General features: G+C 42.1%; 1 protein-coding gene across 5 annotated transcripts in view; it reads right to left on the reverse strand.

The window, feature by feature from the left end:
- Nucleotides 1-16,330, reverse strand: part of gas2a (growth arrest-specific 2a) — a 271,414-nt gene that overhangs the window by 209,160 nt on the left and 45,924 nt on the right. For 2 of the 5 annotated variants that reach the window (XM_086008134.1, XM_086008135.1), the window contains one exon: nt 14,156-14,320. In XM_086008134.1, coding sequence (XP_085864260.1) covers nt 14,156-14,297 — 142 coding nt within the window. In that variant the 5' untranslated portion in view covers nt 14,298-14,320. Of the gene's footprint in view, nt 1-14,155; nt 14,321-14,654; nt 15,476-15,515; nt 15,985-16,330 lie in introns of those variants that run through there. The other 3 variants (XM_086008138.1, XM_086008137.1, XM_086008139.1) reach the window with 3 other exon arrangements.

The raw sequence follows: 16,330 nt of genomic DNA on the forward strand, positions 1-16,330 counted from the left end.
CATCACCCACGACATGTAAGAACACGGACGATTTTTGTTTATCACTTTTCTCGTCAGCTCCGATTGCCGCTAAATACAACTCTAAACGTTGTTTGAACCTTCTCCAATTTTCAGCCACATTACCTGTCAATTGAAGCGTCGCCGGTGGGAGTAAACCTTCCATTTTTTCACTTTGTTAGCTATTCTCTAATGGTAAGCAACGATGTTCTCTTCTGGCTTGCTAATATGTGGAGAACTGATTTCGCTTACTTGCCACAACTGCTTTCACTGTCCCATCAAGTTGCTAACTTCAGATTTTTTCTCTTTCAGCCACTTCTGACATCATGTTTTGATTTCTCTTTGGGTTCAATAAAGACTCATTTCTGAAAGAGAATGTTGTTTAATCTAAAGTCTTGTTCAAGACTTTCTACAGCTTTTTACAGAACACACTATGCTGTGATGCATCTAGAATGAAACTGAAAGTAAAACTCCTCTGGACTGCTTGTCTCTCACATGACCTTTGCTGGTCAGGCACAAGTAATCAAAAACACAGACAAATATGCTGTAAGGCGTAAGTAATCAAACACAGACAAATATCATCACTATTTGCTGATATCATTACATTTATAAATGGACTATTTTCAGTTAATGTGCATGTTAAAAATGTTAATTGTTAAATGAATGTTATGGTACTGTTAATCTAAAAGGGGAGGAATTGTAGTGTATGTACCTTTAAGGGGAGAACTACTTTTCACAGCTCCTGTATACTGTAGTACCGGCAGTGACCACACCTGTATATAAACCCTGAGTAGGGATCTGTACGTTTAGTTTTTAGAGTAACCCTCATCCAGTAAATACCTGTTGATTGTTCCCTGCAGTCTCGTGTCTAGTTATTGAAGGACACACAACATCAAAATACACAGATCTAACACTGTGGGCCATCAGAAGCAGCAGAATTGTATACCACAACAATCTGTAACTTCATGGCCGGGCATATTCCTCACTCCTCCATAACCATCAAACCAGTTGACCAATCCTGGTTCAATGATGAATGTAGAACAACATGCCAGGAGCAGCACCAGGCGTACTTGAAAATGAGGTGCCAACCCGGTAAAGCCACAAGGCAGGATTACGTGCATGCTAAATAGCGAAAACAGCATACCGTAGGCAGAGCTAAGAAATCCCACAACCAAAGGATCAGGTCCAAGCTCTGCAGCCCTGTCACATCCAGTCGTGAATGGCGGTGGACATTTAAGCAACTAATGGGAGAAGAGGGTTTCATGAACAACCCTTTCCTCAATGATGACGGTGCCCAGTACATGAGTGCAAAAGACAAGGTTGAAGCATTTGAAACCATCATCAGCCAGAAGTGACGAGTGGTTCTTCCTGAGGTTTTCACCATCACAGATGCTAGTCTTCAGCAAATTGGTTCACTCCACCTGACATCAAGAAATGGCTGAATGCACTGGACACAGGGTGGGCTACAGACCTCGACATTCTGGTTGTAGTGCTGAAGACCTGTGCTCCAGAGCTAACCGCACCTCTAGCCAAGCTGTTCCAGTACAGCTGCAAACACTGGCATCTACCTGGCAATTGCCCAGATTATGTCCAGTCTACAAAAAGCAGGACAAATCCAACCCGGCTAATTACCATCCTATCAGCCTACTTCCAATCATCAGCAAAGTGATGGAAGTTGTCAACAGTACTACCAAATGGCACTTACCCGCTTACCAATGCTCAGTTTGGGTTCCTCCAGGACCACTTAGCTCCAGACCTTATTACAGACTTGGTTCAAACATGGACACAAGACCTGAAATCCAGATGAGGAGTGGCTGCTCTTGATATCAAAGCAGCATTCGACCGAGTGTGGCACCAAGGAGCCCTAGTAAAACTAAAGTCAATGGGGATCAAGGGACAATTCTCCCGTGACTGGCGCAAAGGAAGATGGTTGTGGTTGTTGGAGGCCAATCATCTCACTCCAAAGACATCGCTGCGGGAGTTCCTCAGGGCAGCATTTTAAGGCCAACTATCTTCAGCTGCTTCATCAATGACCTTCCCTTCAATTTAAAGTCAATGCAGCATGTGTCAAACTTTAGAGCAGTTCAAAATGTTGTAAAAGTCTACATCACGCGTACATAAAAAATGCAGTATAAAATTCATACCACAATGCTCAAACTGACCACAGGCAACTTTTTTTTTGTAAAACTGGTACCTATGAATTACATTGAGGCAGAAAGTGACTTCACTTGCCTTTTGCAAAGCTTTATTGTCCCCATGTTAATACAGAAAATGTGAGCACCCCAGCGCAGTGTTTCTTTTTCCATCCAGAAGAAATTACCTTATATATTTATAATGATACCTCTTAAACTGCTTAGAAATATAAAATCACAGGAGTATCTGCAATTGGTTTCAAAGATAGTTTTTTTGGCTTTAACAGGATGAAGTTTCCTTAGGAAAAAAAGAACGGAAAACCAGATAATGTGGCTTTAAGTTTTTGACCTTTGCTGAAAATCAAAACTTAATTGATTTCCTTTAGTCGTGAAAATTCTACCTTGAGACTACACAGCAAGAATAAAAATTCTCATCTTGAATAAGTGCATTCCTCATTGCACATTTTTGGATTCTCTTTCAGGATGAATGCCAATACAAACACTGCCGAGAAATGGAGGTAATAAATTTTAACATTTGGGCCGATTAAAGTGTCACTCATATTAAATGGAGATTATCTACTACTATGCAACTCCCTTTGTTTTTTCTATACTTTATAAATAATTTCAAAATACCTCTTCTATCTTTAAATCTATTACTTGTAGTTACTTTATAATGCACAAAAGTTCTATTTATTTATCTGTGTTTAACTAACCAGTCTTGACCTGGCTTGCTGCCTGTCCCATCTGCAGCCAATGAAAAATGTATAAAGTGTCAACTTTCAGCTGACTGCATTTCATTCCTGCAAAAGGTAATATCCTTCTTTAGAAAAATGCATGCTACCATCAAAAAGGACCAAACAATAGCCAGTTCAAGTTAAAAAAAAAGCTGGATATAGATTCAAGTACTATTAAATAAAATGTACAGGTACTTCATAGTATTGCTTTGACAATGATATTACTTAAAACAATGTATGCTTTAGTATAAAAAGTAAAATAATTGGGACAATAAAAGATTTTTTTTGTCTTAGTACAGCTGTTGCCCAGTTAAGAGCCCCCTCCTCCTCTTAACTGAAAGCCTCTCACTCTCAGCTGTATTCAGTTTCCTCAGATATTCAATGAATTGTGATCCATTTCCAGTTTCCGAGATGGCTGGTTAAAAACAAGGCTTAAATGTTTTCATTCTGTGGAGGTTGTGGAGTAAGTAGATCTTGGATTCAAAGACATTTCCTCTTTACACATAAAAGCTTTGATTACAAAAATGTGTCCAAATGCAAATATATGTATTTACAATATACAATAAATTCTGACAGATTTTTGGGATTATATATTGAAAGATGTTAAAATGAGAGGCATGTCAAGGAATTTTATATGGTTTTTGCGACAATAAGCACTGTAATGTATACCAAATGGCACAGTGAGAGGCTGTTATATCGGTATTATAAGTTGCATTGAAAACTTGGGGAGTAGATAATACAGTGGATTAGCAGTCTGGCCTTTCACTTCAGGAACTTTCCCAGAGTGATGGGATAAAAGTCTCCTCTCCCTGCTGGTTAGGAGGGTCCTTTGTGAAATGAGTCTGAATAATTTAAACCCACTTCTGAGTTTTCATAGGCCTTGATCACGAACTGCCCCTAATTTGGCACTTGATTGGCAATCTCAGTTAGAGACCACAGGATGCCTCGTATGGGAAATGCCGTGAGTACCCGTCAAAGTGTTAAGCAGAGCTGAAGCTATATGTGACCTGAAAGTGCTCAATGTTGGCAATGAGTGCCAGAAATGGGAAAATGTACCAATTCCTAATGCAAATATCCTTTACCTCAATGAGTATAAAATTCAGCAAATTAAATTATTTACAAAAATATGGACTCCAGATTCAGAGGGTTAGAAATTCACTATAGCCCAGGAATGGGTGGTATCTTTAGAAAAGTTTAAGAATTAGCGCCAGGCGCTAATGCTTTAGACTGCACGCAAAATTCATTCTCACTGCTCAAAGAAATGATTGGGGCGCTAAATCAAGTCTTAAAGGCCTAGCTCAGCGGTGTTACACTCAAAGGGTCTGGAGATGGAGCACGCGGTGTCCGCCGGCACGCTCAAGGCCTTCCATGACCGGTGGGCACCGCAGGGACTGGTGTGCATCATCACCCCCCGGCAACCAAATTTTAATTTAATTTGTCAAGTTTCATTTAATGTATTTTTGGTAAGTTACAGTTTATTTGTTTATTGTTTGTACCCAAAAAAGAGTACACTCAAAGGGTGGACCAATATCGGGTGCAGTCTAATCTCAACTCATCATTGCCACAGGCTTTTCCCAGTACTTAAAGGGGAGGTTCATTGATACTGCAGCATCTCATTTTCCGCATTGCTGGCTGTGCATCTGCCTCAGCAAAGAGAAGCACAAGGAGAAGGAGAAGGAGTCGGAGGACTGAAGCAGGTGAGCTCATGGCAGATCCACCTCAGTCGGGTGGTCAGGGTGATTGAATGCTTCAACAAATGTTACATACCACCATCTGTACCACAAGCTTCACACACTGCCCAAAGCACCACACCCCCAGCGCTCACCCACCAACAATCTCTACCTACCAACACTCACACACACATCTCACGCCTTGCCAAGGTGGTGATGTGGAGCTGTCTAATACACTGCTCCTCGCTTAATTGAAGGTAGGAGAATTGTTGTCTGAATACCTTCAAAGGGTAAGGCCTCCTGGTGAGAGCCCCGATGTCCATCATCATCCCTCTGTGTACATGTTCCCGTATTTCTGGCTGCCTACGCTCCCTCTGCCTGGAGGGCGAGGAGGCATGCCAGTACAGCCCCCATTAAGGTTGACAAGTGTAGCAGTTTGAATCTTTGAACAATAAATGTAGGCACTTTGCACTTTCGTAGAACACTGCTGATAAAATGGAACCTTGAAATTACTCATTCAAAGTGATCCACTAGCTGAAACTGACAAGAAGCCACTGAAACTAACCTGCCCTGACAGTTGCGAGTGATTAATGCAGATGCCTTTAAATAACGTCACTGGAGCTGGCATCCTGCAGCTGTGCGCCTCCTCTCCCTGTTGCTGTCTGGTCGAGGGGCTAAGGTAGGTGGCGAAAATCAATTTTGCAGATCGGGCACCCAGTGAGCGTTGCATGCAACTGACGTCACAATCTGCCTGGCACTGAAGGCCCCGGCGGTACCTCGTACCGGCGGCGCAACAGGGGGACCGGATTTGCCGTGCGTCGCTGGATTTGCCTCGCCTCACCCCGGCGCTAGCAGTAGCATCAGCGCCCCGCTAGCGCCTGGCGCTAACCAACTGAATTTTCCCTCCAGGATCTCCATGTCTAAATGGAATGTTAAGATTTAGTAAGTTCTTTCATGCTGACTTGGAAGAAACCTCCACTAAACCACCAGGTATTTGGGCACATACTCATAATTAAACCATCAAGTGTTTGTGTATATATCAGCACTAGACTGCCAGGGACTTAAAACAAAATTGGTTATAGACTAAGAGTTATTATTTTAAAAACAATAGGATTCAAACTGTAGTGAAGACTGAGGGGGGGGAAATTCAGTTGTTTGCACCTCCTGTTAGTGTCTTAAAAGGGCAGTAATGGGGCGCAAAGCAACTAGCGCCCGGGCACGGCGATGTTTGCGCCGCTCGCGAAATTAACTAGACATTTTGAGGCGGCACTAAACACTACGGCCACGATCTCCTGCGCCGGCAGATTGTGACGTCAGTCAAGTGCGCAATGCTCCGGTAGCGCCCCGGACTGGATATTGAATGGCGCCCCCTGCCTTACCGCCTGCCGCTAGCAACGACAGGTTGAGGGGAGCGTTTTGCAGTCAGAAAGGGACTGGGGGAGTGCTATTTAAAGGTGACCGCTTCCTGCCTTTTTTTGTTGGTGACATTTTTGCACCACGCATTCTGAGAGAGAGAGAGACTTCTGGAGAGATTCAATGCTGTGTGAAGGGGTTTTGGGTACTGAGCAGCACTTTGCAGGTTCATTTTGATTTGACCTTCCTTGCTTCGCCAGCGCTCTGAGGTAGCGCCTCGCTGCTCGGCCTTTCCGCCTTAAGACAGGTGTGAAGCGCTTGATTTAGCGCTCCAATCACCTCCAGGGGCGATAAAAGCCAAGTTTGCCGTCGGAGGCGATAATTAGCACCAGGCACTAAACTTTGCGCACAGCCGATAATGGCACCCCAAATGGGGCGATACTGAATTTTTCCCCCTAGGAGTTATACAAAAACCAGCTGAAATTAACAAGAAAATCTATTAGAGGGTATGAGAGGACAATATAAAAGCAGCTTGTGATTGACAGCACAAGGAATCCAAAGACATGTTTTAGCTGCTCACATGGATTTAAAACAAGTGTAAAGAGTGTAACCGTCTATTCCTTCATCCAAGTTATTATAAAGAGACACAGAAAAGTACTTCTAGTATAATAATAATAGAAAATGTCCTAATGACATCAAACTACGTGGTCAGGCAACTAAGAGAGGGAAATTGATAGCATTTAAAAAAGATCTCAACAAATTAAGTTACTGGATGCTGCCAGTTAATGTGATGCTGTTATCAGCAAGGCTAATCAATTACTGGGATTTATCTCAAGACATTTAGTTGTAAGTTGAAACAATTTATTTTAGCCCAATAGAAAGTCTACTCCTGTTGATTCAAAATCATTTAAATCAAAATACTGGATAAGTTGAAGTTGATTTTTGAGCTAAATTGTTTTTGAATTAATAGGAGTAGACTAGTTCATTGGTAAGAGCACATTTAGAACATTCTGTGCTGTCCCACCAACCTCAGACATTGATGCAATGGGAGGTTTAAAAGAAAAGTGACAAAGATAATTCTTGACTCTTAAGCTATGAAGAGATCTTTCAGAATTTATTGCAGAACAGATGCTTTACTGAGCACATGATCCAGGACTCAATTGGTAAAATGCATGGAAAATTTAGATGTTATAAGGTTATTTAGCTGAGACTTTGATTCCTAGACTAGAGTATACTGTAACTGTCATTTAACAAGCCCCAAGCTTGACTAAGATTTTTTCCAAACAGTAGCAAAATATGTGTAATAGATTTCCATTAAAAACAGTTAATGTGTTGAAAAGATGCTGAATGAGTATTTGTTTTAGAAAAGCAAGAAACGTTATCCAGATAAGTATAGACAAAAATGATCAAATACTATATTGAACTTTTAATCATTTAATTATAATCTGCAGAATGTATCTAGTTAGGTTTGAATATTGTAATGTTAGATTAATATCTTTAAGTTTTGCTTAACTACATTGGGGGTTAGAGAGAAACTTCAAGGTTCTTTATCTCAGAAGGTTTACCTATAGTTATTCACCTGCATTAGGACTTTAAGTAAATTTGGTAAGTCCATGATAGTACAAATTGCACATGTATAAAACTGGGTTGAATGGTTCTATCTCATTTCATACTTTCATATAATCTTACATGAACACTAGATCACCAAGCACTCACAAACATACCAACACTGGAATACCTGTGGCTCAGACATGCAGTGGCCAGTATCACTGCAGTACCAGCAGGATCATTGCTCTTCAGGCATTGCATGCATTTCTGGTGCACAGTGCACTGGGGTAGAGGGCAGGTTATCTGGCACCAACAGATAATGTTTTAATAAGGGTGCTCTATTGCTGCCGTGCCAATGCATTTGTCCCTTGGCCCATTAAATATGGCAAGCAACAAACACCAAGCATGCTGCTAACACAAGGTTGGTGCACGTCTACAGACTGCTTTTGGACATGCATCATCTCTCATATTCCCCGTTACAACATGTTTCCCTTTTCTATTTGCTTGGATGAGAAAGCTATGCGTAATAAGTAACAATGGATGCAAACCAAGGAGGCTGCTCCAGAAGATCTTGGAATAGCCATGCTGTCCATGTGGGTTGCAGCTTCATCAAGCAATCATGTAGCACTGTACAGATGTAGATTGTCAATTCCTTTATATATGCCCCAACCTGTGCAGACTGCTTGGCATACTTTCATATAACTGTTGTTACTTAGCTACCAAACTCTAAGTAGTTAGAAATAACAGAAAATGCTGGAAACACCAAGCAGGCCAGGCAGCATCCATGGAGAAAGAAACAGAGTTAACGTTTCAGGTCTGTGACCCTTCGTCAGAACTGGAAAAAGTTAGAGACTTTAAGCAGGTGCAGAGGCAGGGAAAGGGGGGGAGGGGAGGAAAGAACAAAAGGGACGGTCTGTGATAGGGTGGAAGGCAGGAGTGGTTAACTGTTGCCATGGGGATGGCAGAATCATCAACAGGTGCCGCCTGAAAAAATAGGGGCAGGGGTTATAGTCTGAAATTGTTGAATTCAATGTTGAGTCCAGAAGGCAGTAAAGTGCCTAATCGAAAGATGAGGTGCTGGTCCTCGAGCTTACATTGAGCTTCATTGGAACAGTGTAAGAGGCCGAGGACAGAGCGGTCAGAGTGGGAGTGGAGCGGAGAATTAAAGTGACAAGCGACCGGAAGCTCGGGGTCACCCTTACGGACTGAACGGAGGTGTTCCACAAAGCGGTCACCCAATCTGTGTTTGGTCTCCCCAATGTAGACGATGTAAATTTACAAGCCCACTGCTAACCAAGTAGTCAGCTTAGCATATCTGCTCAAGTCCCTACACTTGGGCTTCAACCCACAACCCACAACCTTCTGAATCAAAGACAAGAAGGCTACCACTGATTCAAGCTGACACTACATATTACCATGGTGTCCTGCAACCAACATTCTAATGTATTCCTCTTTGGTTTCTGTAAGCACTATACATGACCCAGCCAGAAAGTACAGAGACCTTGAAGAAGCATTTCACAACACAAAGCACCACTTGCCACAAACAGCAGGACAGATACATTCACCCCATGGTATATATCTGGGGTCCATATCCTGCTTGAAGAAGGAGCAGCAGGTGAATCACTGAGCACAAGCAAGAAGAAGTAAGTGATCGTAGTGGTGGAGAACCTGCTGGCCAGAGGGCCAGGTCACATCTTTCCTCAACTGTAGAGCCGAGTGATTTTGATATCACAGGACCAACATATAAATGAACATTGCTTTTTGTTGGATTGCAAAAATAGGCCTGTGAATCAAAGCCTGAATCCTCTAGTCTTTAAATATATTAATCAAAGCTGTAGGGAGGGCTGTAGTACTAGAAATCATATTCAAAGGATATTTAGCTTCACGTATTAGGAAATATATATAAAATGAACATGTAGCATTTAGGTAGCTGCGAAGCATGATGGGATACTTGACCATCATATTAACCCTCTTAACCAAGTACTGTAGGAATAACATATTTACTAGACTCTTAGGGCTAGATTTTCGGGGAGCCGTCAGGCAGGGTTTCAGGCGTGTCGGGGGGGGAAATCCCGACTTTGGGGGTCCCGACACCATCCCGCCCAAAACCCCGCCCCACGTAAGTTTCAGGGGCAGCGGGTACCCCCGCCCCGCACTGGGACCAGCCGAAACCAGGCGGGAAGGGATTAGTGCCAATTAACTGGGTAGTTAACAGGCAGTTTTTAGCCTAATCCCCATTTTGAGGGGTTTCGTGTGGGTTTCCCGATGGCTCCAAACCACGCCAGGTTAGAGCAGGCGGGCCATCGGGTTGAATGAGTTGGAGGGGTCGCGATGTCGGCGCTCGGGTGAGTGTTGGGTGCATGAGTGTAAAGGTAAGTGTGTTTGGTGTGTCTAAAGTGTGTGAAGAACTTTTACTTACCTCTACTTACCTTAACAGCCTTTCTTCCTGTAGCCGTCGGGAGCGCAGCACTCAGCCGGAACTGAAAGCTGAATGGCTGCGATCTGTCAAAAGTGACAGCCTTCAGCTTTTAGTGCTGCTGAGATTTCTAAATGAGTCTGCGCAGAAGGACTCATCTTAGAAATCAGACTGTCAGTGTTTCACAGCCTCAAACAGCTGTAAAACACTGATATTTCATCTGTCAGAAATCTTGACAGATGAAATTGCAGTCTGTGACGTCACCTGTTGCCGGGTGGCCCTTAATTGGCCTGCTGAGCCCACTGGGTGGGCTCAACAAGGTCAATCAAGGGAAAATCGAGCAGATTGGCCGGACGTCGAAGTAGGCGGGACAAAAACCCGAAAGGGGAAGTCCCGCCTTCTTCCCGACAGGTTCCACAAAATCGACCCCCTAGTCTCTGTCTTTGTTGTTATCAGTGTTACAGAAGCAGTGTTTAATGCAGCTGGCCTTCTGAGAGATAAGGGGAACTGAGCTTCATAGGGAGTCGGCCATTTCTATCTCTGCCTCAAACACCTTATCTTCCTTTGTAATGTCTGCTCGCAACCAAAAGCGGACATTGTTTATCATCTCAAGAATTAAGCGACCTTGCTCACAGAAGCTAGAAACTAGATGTTATGCTGTATGTCAGAACACTTCAGGGCGGCTCCCGACATTGAGTGACTAATCACGCCAACCAATAAGGGAGTGACGGTAATGACGCTGTTTGTATGTGTACGCCTACTTTTGCAACTTAATGGGCATTACCTATCGAAAGGTATATCAAGGCTTGTAGATTGTATTTCGTTGAGAGGAAAGGTTCGATTCTGGGGAAATCAGCCTCTCTCCCTTGTGCACAAGCTTTCTAGCTATTTACTAATAAAACTTTTACTTTGTCAGCAGTTCCGTCTCCGTGTGGTTTTGCTCCAAAAATTCGAATCTAACATTTTCGAGCACAGCTGTCTACTGGAGTCAAAGGGTTGTGAATCTTTGGAATTCTCTACCCCAGAGAGCGGTGGATGCTCAGTCATTGAGTATATTCAAGATAGAGATCAATACATTTTTGGATATTAAGGGAATCAAGGGATATGGGGATACTGCGGGAAGGTGGTGTTTAGGTAGAAGATCAGCCATGATCTTATTGAATAGCAGAGTATGCTAAAGGGCTGAATGGCCTACTCCTACGCTTATTTCTTATGGAGTCATTTCAGTCTGTTCACAGCACACTGCAACATGTGGCCATGGATGTGCAGGAGTCACTAGCTGCATCTGTACAGTCATGCAGAAATCTTCTCAGTACTGCAGTATACTATGGAGTGTATACCAATTACATGGGCAGCTGCATTGGAGACGCCAGTCCTGTCCAGTTGAAGTATATCTCATCGTTGTTCAGACTGCTACTATAGAAGTTCTGTACCCCAACATGCAACATGGTCTCTTATCCTTCTTCAACATATTGGTAGAGACTAGATGGAGAACACCATGACACAGGGCTTCACTAACCTCTTTTCTGCCCAGATGTCTGCTCCCACACACATACTAAGGAAATGTCCAGAAATAGGTGCACAGCTGGGGAAGGCATGGTTGAAGCCATCAACGCCCAAGATGATGTCCTATCTACACCCCCACTCAAATGACAGTAAATGTGCTAGGAAGTAGACAGGACCAATCAGATACTGTAGCAACAGATGTGACAGAACCAGGGCCATCACATGAAGAAGCACAAAGCAGTGCAGGGCCATCTGAATCCCATACCATTTGCACTGAATCCCAGCAACCAGCCACCACTCTTATAGGATCATAGGATTTTAAAGCACACAAGGAGGCCATCTGTGCCAGCTCTCTGAACTCCCTCAACTTAGGAATTTGAACCCCTAAGTATTTTTGTGTGAATATAAGAAAATATGACCCACCAAGTCTGCGCCATCTAAATAATCAAAAGGGAAGAATTGCTGATTGTTATGTGGAACAAAATGGTAAACATTTTCTTTTTGAATGCATTTACAATGCCGCTATGTATAGAGCAATTCTTACTCCTCCATGTGTTATTTTCAATGTCATCAACTTTCCCAAACTTATTTAATCTGATACAAAGGATATAAATAACCACAATAAAACCTCTGAGAATAGAACATTTTGTGAAATTTCTCTGACCCCTAAATATAATCAAATCAAATAGCAACTTAATTTTAAAGCTTATCTTATTCAACTCTGGCCAGTTCCACTTCATATTTGAGCTCCCATGGTCACAACAGACATGAAAACATAGGCCCATAAATTCCTTGGATCATCATCCTGGCCAGGATCACAGCTGATGGTGCCCTCCAGCATTAACCCAGCTGGAATTTGCTAGGCCACCGGGAGGGCATCTCAGTTACAATGGGGCAGGCAGGTATAAATGCCACTTTGAGCACATCTTTGGCACCCATCTTCCCATGTCAGTTGGTGACTTGCGCCCATCCATCCATGGATGGGAGGGGGGGATTGCCCAGACTAAAGTGCATAGTATTAAAGCCCAATTTTCTGAAAAATGGGTTTGAGCTGGTTAATGGCACGGGCTCGCCTGCATTGCTCTAGAAATTACACTTGGCTTCATGGAGCTTAAGGATGAAGAGGAGTTGCAGACAAATGATCAGAGGGAGAGTTGCCTGTGTCTGAGGTGCACTACATGGGCCTTTCATCACAGAAGTATGAGGGTCCTTAGCCCAGCTATTGATTAACCCATTACAATTTGCATGTTCTTTCTGCCAAATGTCTGGCATCTAGCACAAGATACAATTTTTGTCACTAAGTAACACTCCCATCAGAATCAATAGCCCTTTTACTGAAATATTTCTAGGAGTAGATTTTCTTCTGAGTGCCCACTGCTCACCCTGTGAGATAGAAGCTGCCCATGATTTTCCTACCTCAGGCCACTTGCATGGCCCAGGCACACTCCAGGCACAAGACTGCCCCCTGTCTGGACTGTGTGTCTACAAATCAGGGAGGAAACATAAGCGCACTGCAGACCTGAGAGTTTGCAGCTGCACTCCAGATTGCCAACAGCAAAGCCTTCTTGCTGCTGCTGGAGGTTAGTAACCAGAAGGCTTAAATGCTTCAGACTTTTTGGGGGGAGCGCAAGGCCAGCAAATATCTTAGAACTTGACTACATAATCTTCAGCCTACTCCAGGACCCTCCAGTCTGCTGGGGCAGCCTATTGCGCCAGCTTTCTTCAGGCTGCCCCTACCATGGCGTGCTCAATGAGTGGATCCACAGCGAAATGAGAGGGGAGGCCAGGAGCACCCTTCTCACATTATATTACCAATGTTGGGCCTGAACCTACTACAGGTGCAGGTCAATTTAAGAATAATGGGGAAGCCCAGGAAATCCTGGGCAGCCTGGCTGGCAGAGACCCAAAGTAACAGGTCTTCAGTCTTTTTTCATCTTCACTCGCCTTGGGGAATACCAATTTCCCAGATGCAATGAAGAGAAAAATCTACCATATAGTCTTTCCTACTCATTAGACTAACAAGTCCCTGCATGGTTACACTTATACCCTTAAAAAAAACTTTCCTGATAAACTTTAAGTAAATTAATACAAGCCGTTAATATAAGTCATTACCTCAGGGTAACAATGACTGGCACACGATTACTTCTTCCCAAGATGAAACAACATTGCCTTAAGCTTCTGCAACTTGCAGTACTAACTACACTGTAAACAGTGATAAAACTAGTAGATCGTCCATGGCATTCCTCACAAGTAGTCAGGGACTTGGAGTGTACAATTGATCTCAATGTTTCAAAACCAAAAGACTTGACGACTTTACTGATAGTATGCAAGATGTATAGATGTGCAGAAATCAAGCTCCACAAATAAATGACTGAGATGTGTAATCTGGTTTAACAAACTTCTGAATTACAAGGTTCTGTTCTTGTCTTTAAAGGGCCAGGCTTGCTACCAAAATAACTCTACAAAAATATTGAAAATTCTAACTAATCATTTTATATGTGTACACTTAGAATTAAGCACATAACTATGCATTAGAAAACTGGAAGAGTGTAAAGATTCAACCAACACCAAGATTCCTGTAAAAAGAGTATCCATTTATGGGACATGCTAGTTGGACCATCGGGTCTTTTCCTATCCGATATTTTTGTATGTTTATATTCTGCCTCACGAAAGCAGATACTGTTCCCGGCGGGCTCTGCTCAATGGTTGAATTACTTCCAAAGTCCCTGAACAAGCTTAAAATAGTTCTCATTTTTAATCATTTGAATCAAATACCAAGCATTAAAATTGTAATCTTACCTAGTAAATTTGTCAACCATAAAGCCAAGTCCTCTTTCATTGGTAATAAACTAGCTTCATGCCTGCTTGCCAACCACTGACTATATTGGTGCACATCAGAGAGGCTTGGCCCAGGCTCCTTGGGACTAAATGTGCTGTACATCTTTCCTTATCCACTTGTAATATCTTAACAGAGAAAAGAAAAACAGTCTGTGATGATACAGAAGCGATAACAGGTGAAGATACACCATGGCACAAACTCTATTTTCGTTCATAAGTATATTGTGTTTATTCCTCAGTGGTTGAAATGACTGAGCAAACAATGAAAGCAAATGAAGGCACTAAACTGTTTTATCTGTGCACATTGATTCAAACTCGAAATAACATAAATTACTATTGGTTGCACTCATGGTAAAGGATCATACATCTTACCTCAACATTTAATTGAGAATCAAAAAAAGGCTTACAACAAATTTTAAAAAATCTACCTTCATTAAGTATAAAGTATTTTAAGTTCTACCTCGTTCCCAAAGTACAGCAGTACTTGGCTACAAATGACACTGCACAATGTTGCTTGCTAAAGAAACTTCCAATTATATGCTCTTTTTCCTGTTTCAGAACAGCCCTTTTTGTACCCGAATGTGAGCTAACATCTCAAGTTCCAAGCAGCATTATCAACAACAGTGACCTGGTTTAGTAGTTTACAGTACGCCCAATGGCATGCAGCAGTCTGTTCCCTTTTCAGCACGACTATAAGGCATAATCCACTCGCCTCTAAACGAACAGTGTTTTTTTTATATAAGCTTGTACAGTAGAGCATTCATTCCATCGTTTTAGCAAAAGAGCAGTGTTACAATGTTTTGTCTCATCCGTAACTTAAACTATCAAACTGATATTTATAAAAGGGTTGCGCATGAAAAGAGCAAGCAATTAAAGAGGCAACTACAATTTCAGCAGCACTTTTTTCAGTAATTAGTCTATCGTAGAAATTAAAAATCGTCTACGTAAATAAAATGCGCCTAAGTCAGCTTCTCCAGTGTAACTTAGGTGGTGATTGACAACACAATACACTATTGGCACGGAAATTACTGCTTTATTATAATAGACCTTTGATATTGAAATAATAATCTGCAAACTATGGATGACTCGATAGGCAAAATCAATTTTAAACTTCCTTTCTTTTCCTTTTGAGGCAATTGTTTTCCAGTTTCCTTCATAATTACATCAAAGCCGTTGGATTAACTTAAATTGACGTTTCATGTAAAATTGTAACTAATCATTTTATAGTGTTTAAAAATTAATACATTCAAATAAATAACCCTAAAAATTTAAAGCATTCATATAACGGGAGAAAAACAGTGACTCTTCATACATCGGATACCTCGTACTTTTTCCATTTGCTGGTGACCCATGCAAGGCGCTAAAATGATACACTCTTAATTGTTTCAAATCGTATGTTCCGATTGCGATCAGTCTGATAATGTGCCAGAACGCCGGTTTTTAGCTCTCAATATCATGCTTTATTATTGTTAGTGTCGTGGAAGCTCATACTTGCAGAGTAATCACTGCATTGCTCCTCACCCACTCCGCGCAGTTCCGTTCTGTAGATTTCACTCAGTTTCTCCTGCAATGCAACACTCTGCGGATCGGTCTTGCTGGTACGCATATGCAGATCAAACAGCACTTTCCACAAAGGTCTCCCTGCATGACCGATTCTTCAGCTCGTTAAGTGTGCATCTTAGTTTGAGGAATTCTCGTGGTGCCGACGAGAGAGTAGCAGCACATTTCCTACACATTCACCTCGTCCTGTCAAACCAGAACGGAAGTCAGTTTCCAGCACCAAACACTGTCAATGATTTACTCTTGAAACGCGTATACATTTCAGCATCTGGCAAAACCAGATTTTTCGAAAATTAATTTCGTGAAGTGGGACTTTCTGTTGACGGTAGGCAAATTTAGAATAATTTTATCACCTGAGTTGTCTTGACATTTGGGTTTTATAATAACTGACAATTAATTTGGCCGTGCACAAAAGATATCTATTACTTCACCAGCTATTGCTGTCTGGAGATTTGATTTCAATTTTGTGCTGACTCATTTTATCTTTTTTCACTTTGTCTTCATCATTTTGATATTTTAGTTTTTCAGAAGTATTTATCTGAAAGTCAGCTGCCACAGAGCTCAGTGTTTGGTTCT

The sequence above is a fragment of the Somniosus microcephalus genome, chromosome 15 (assembly GCF_052327205.1).
Source record: "Somniosus microcephalus isolate GS21.2 chromosome 15, FLI_Smic_1.0, whole genome shotgun sequence".
Lineage (NCBI taxonomy): Eukaryota > Metazoa > Chordata > Chondrichthyes > Squaliformes > Somniosidae > Somniosus > Somniosus microcephalus.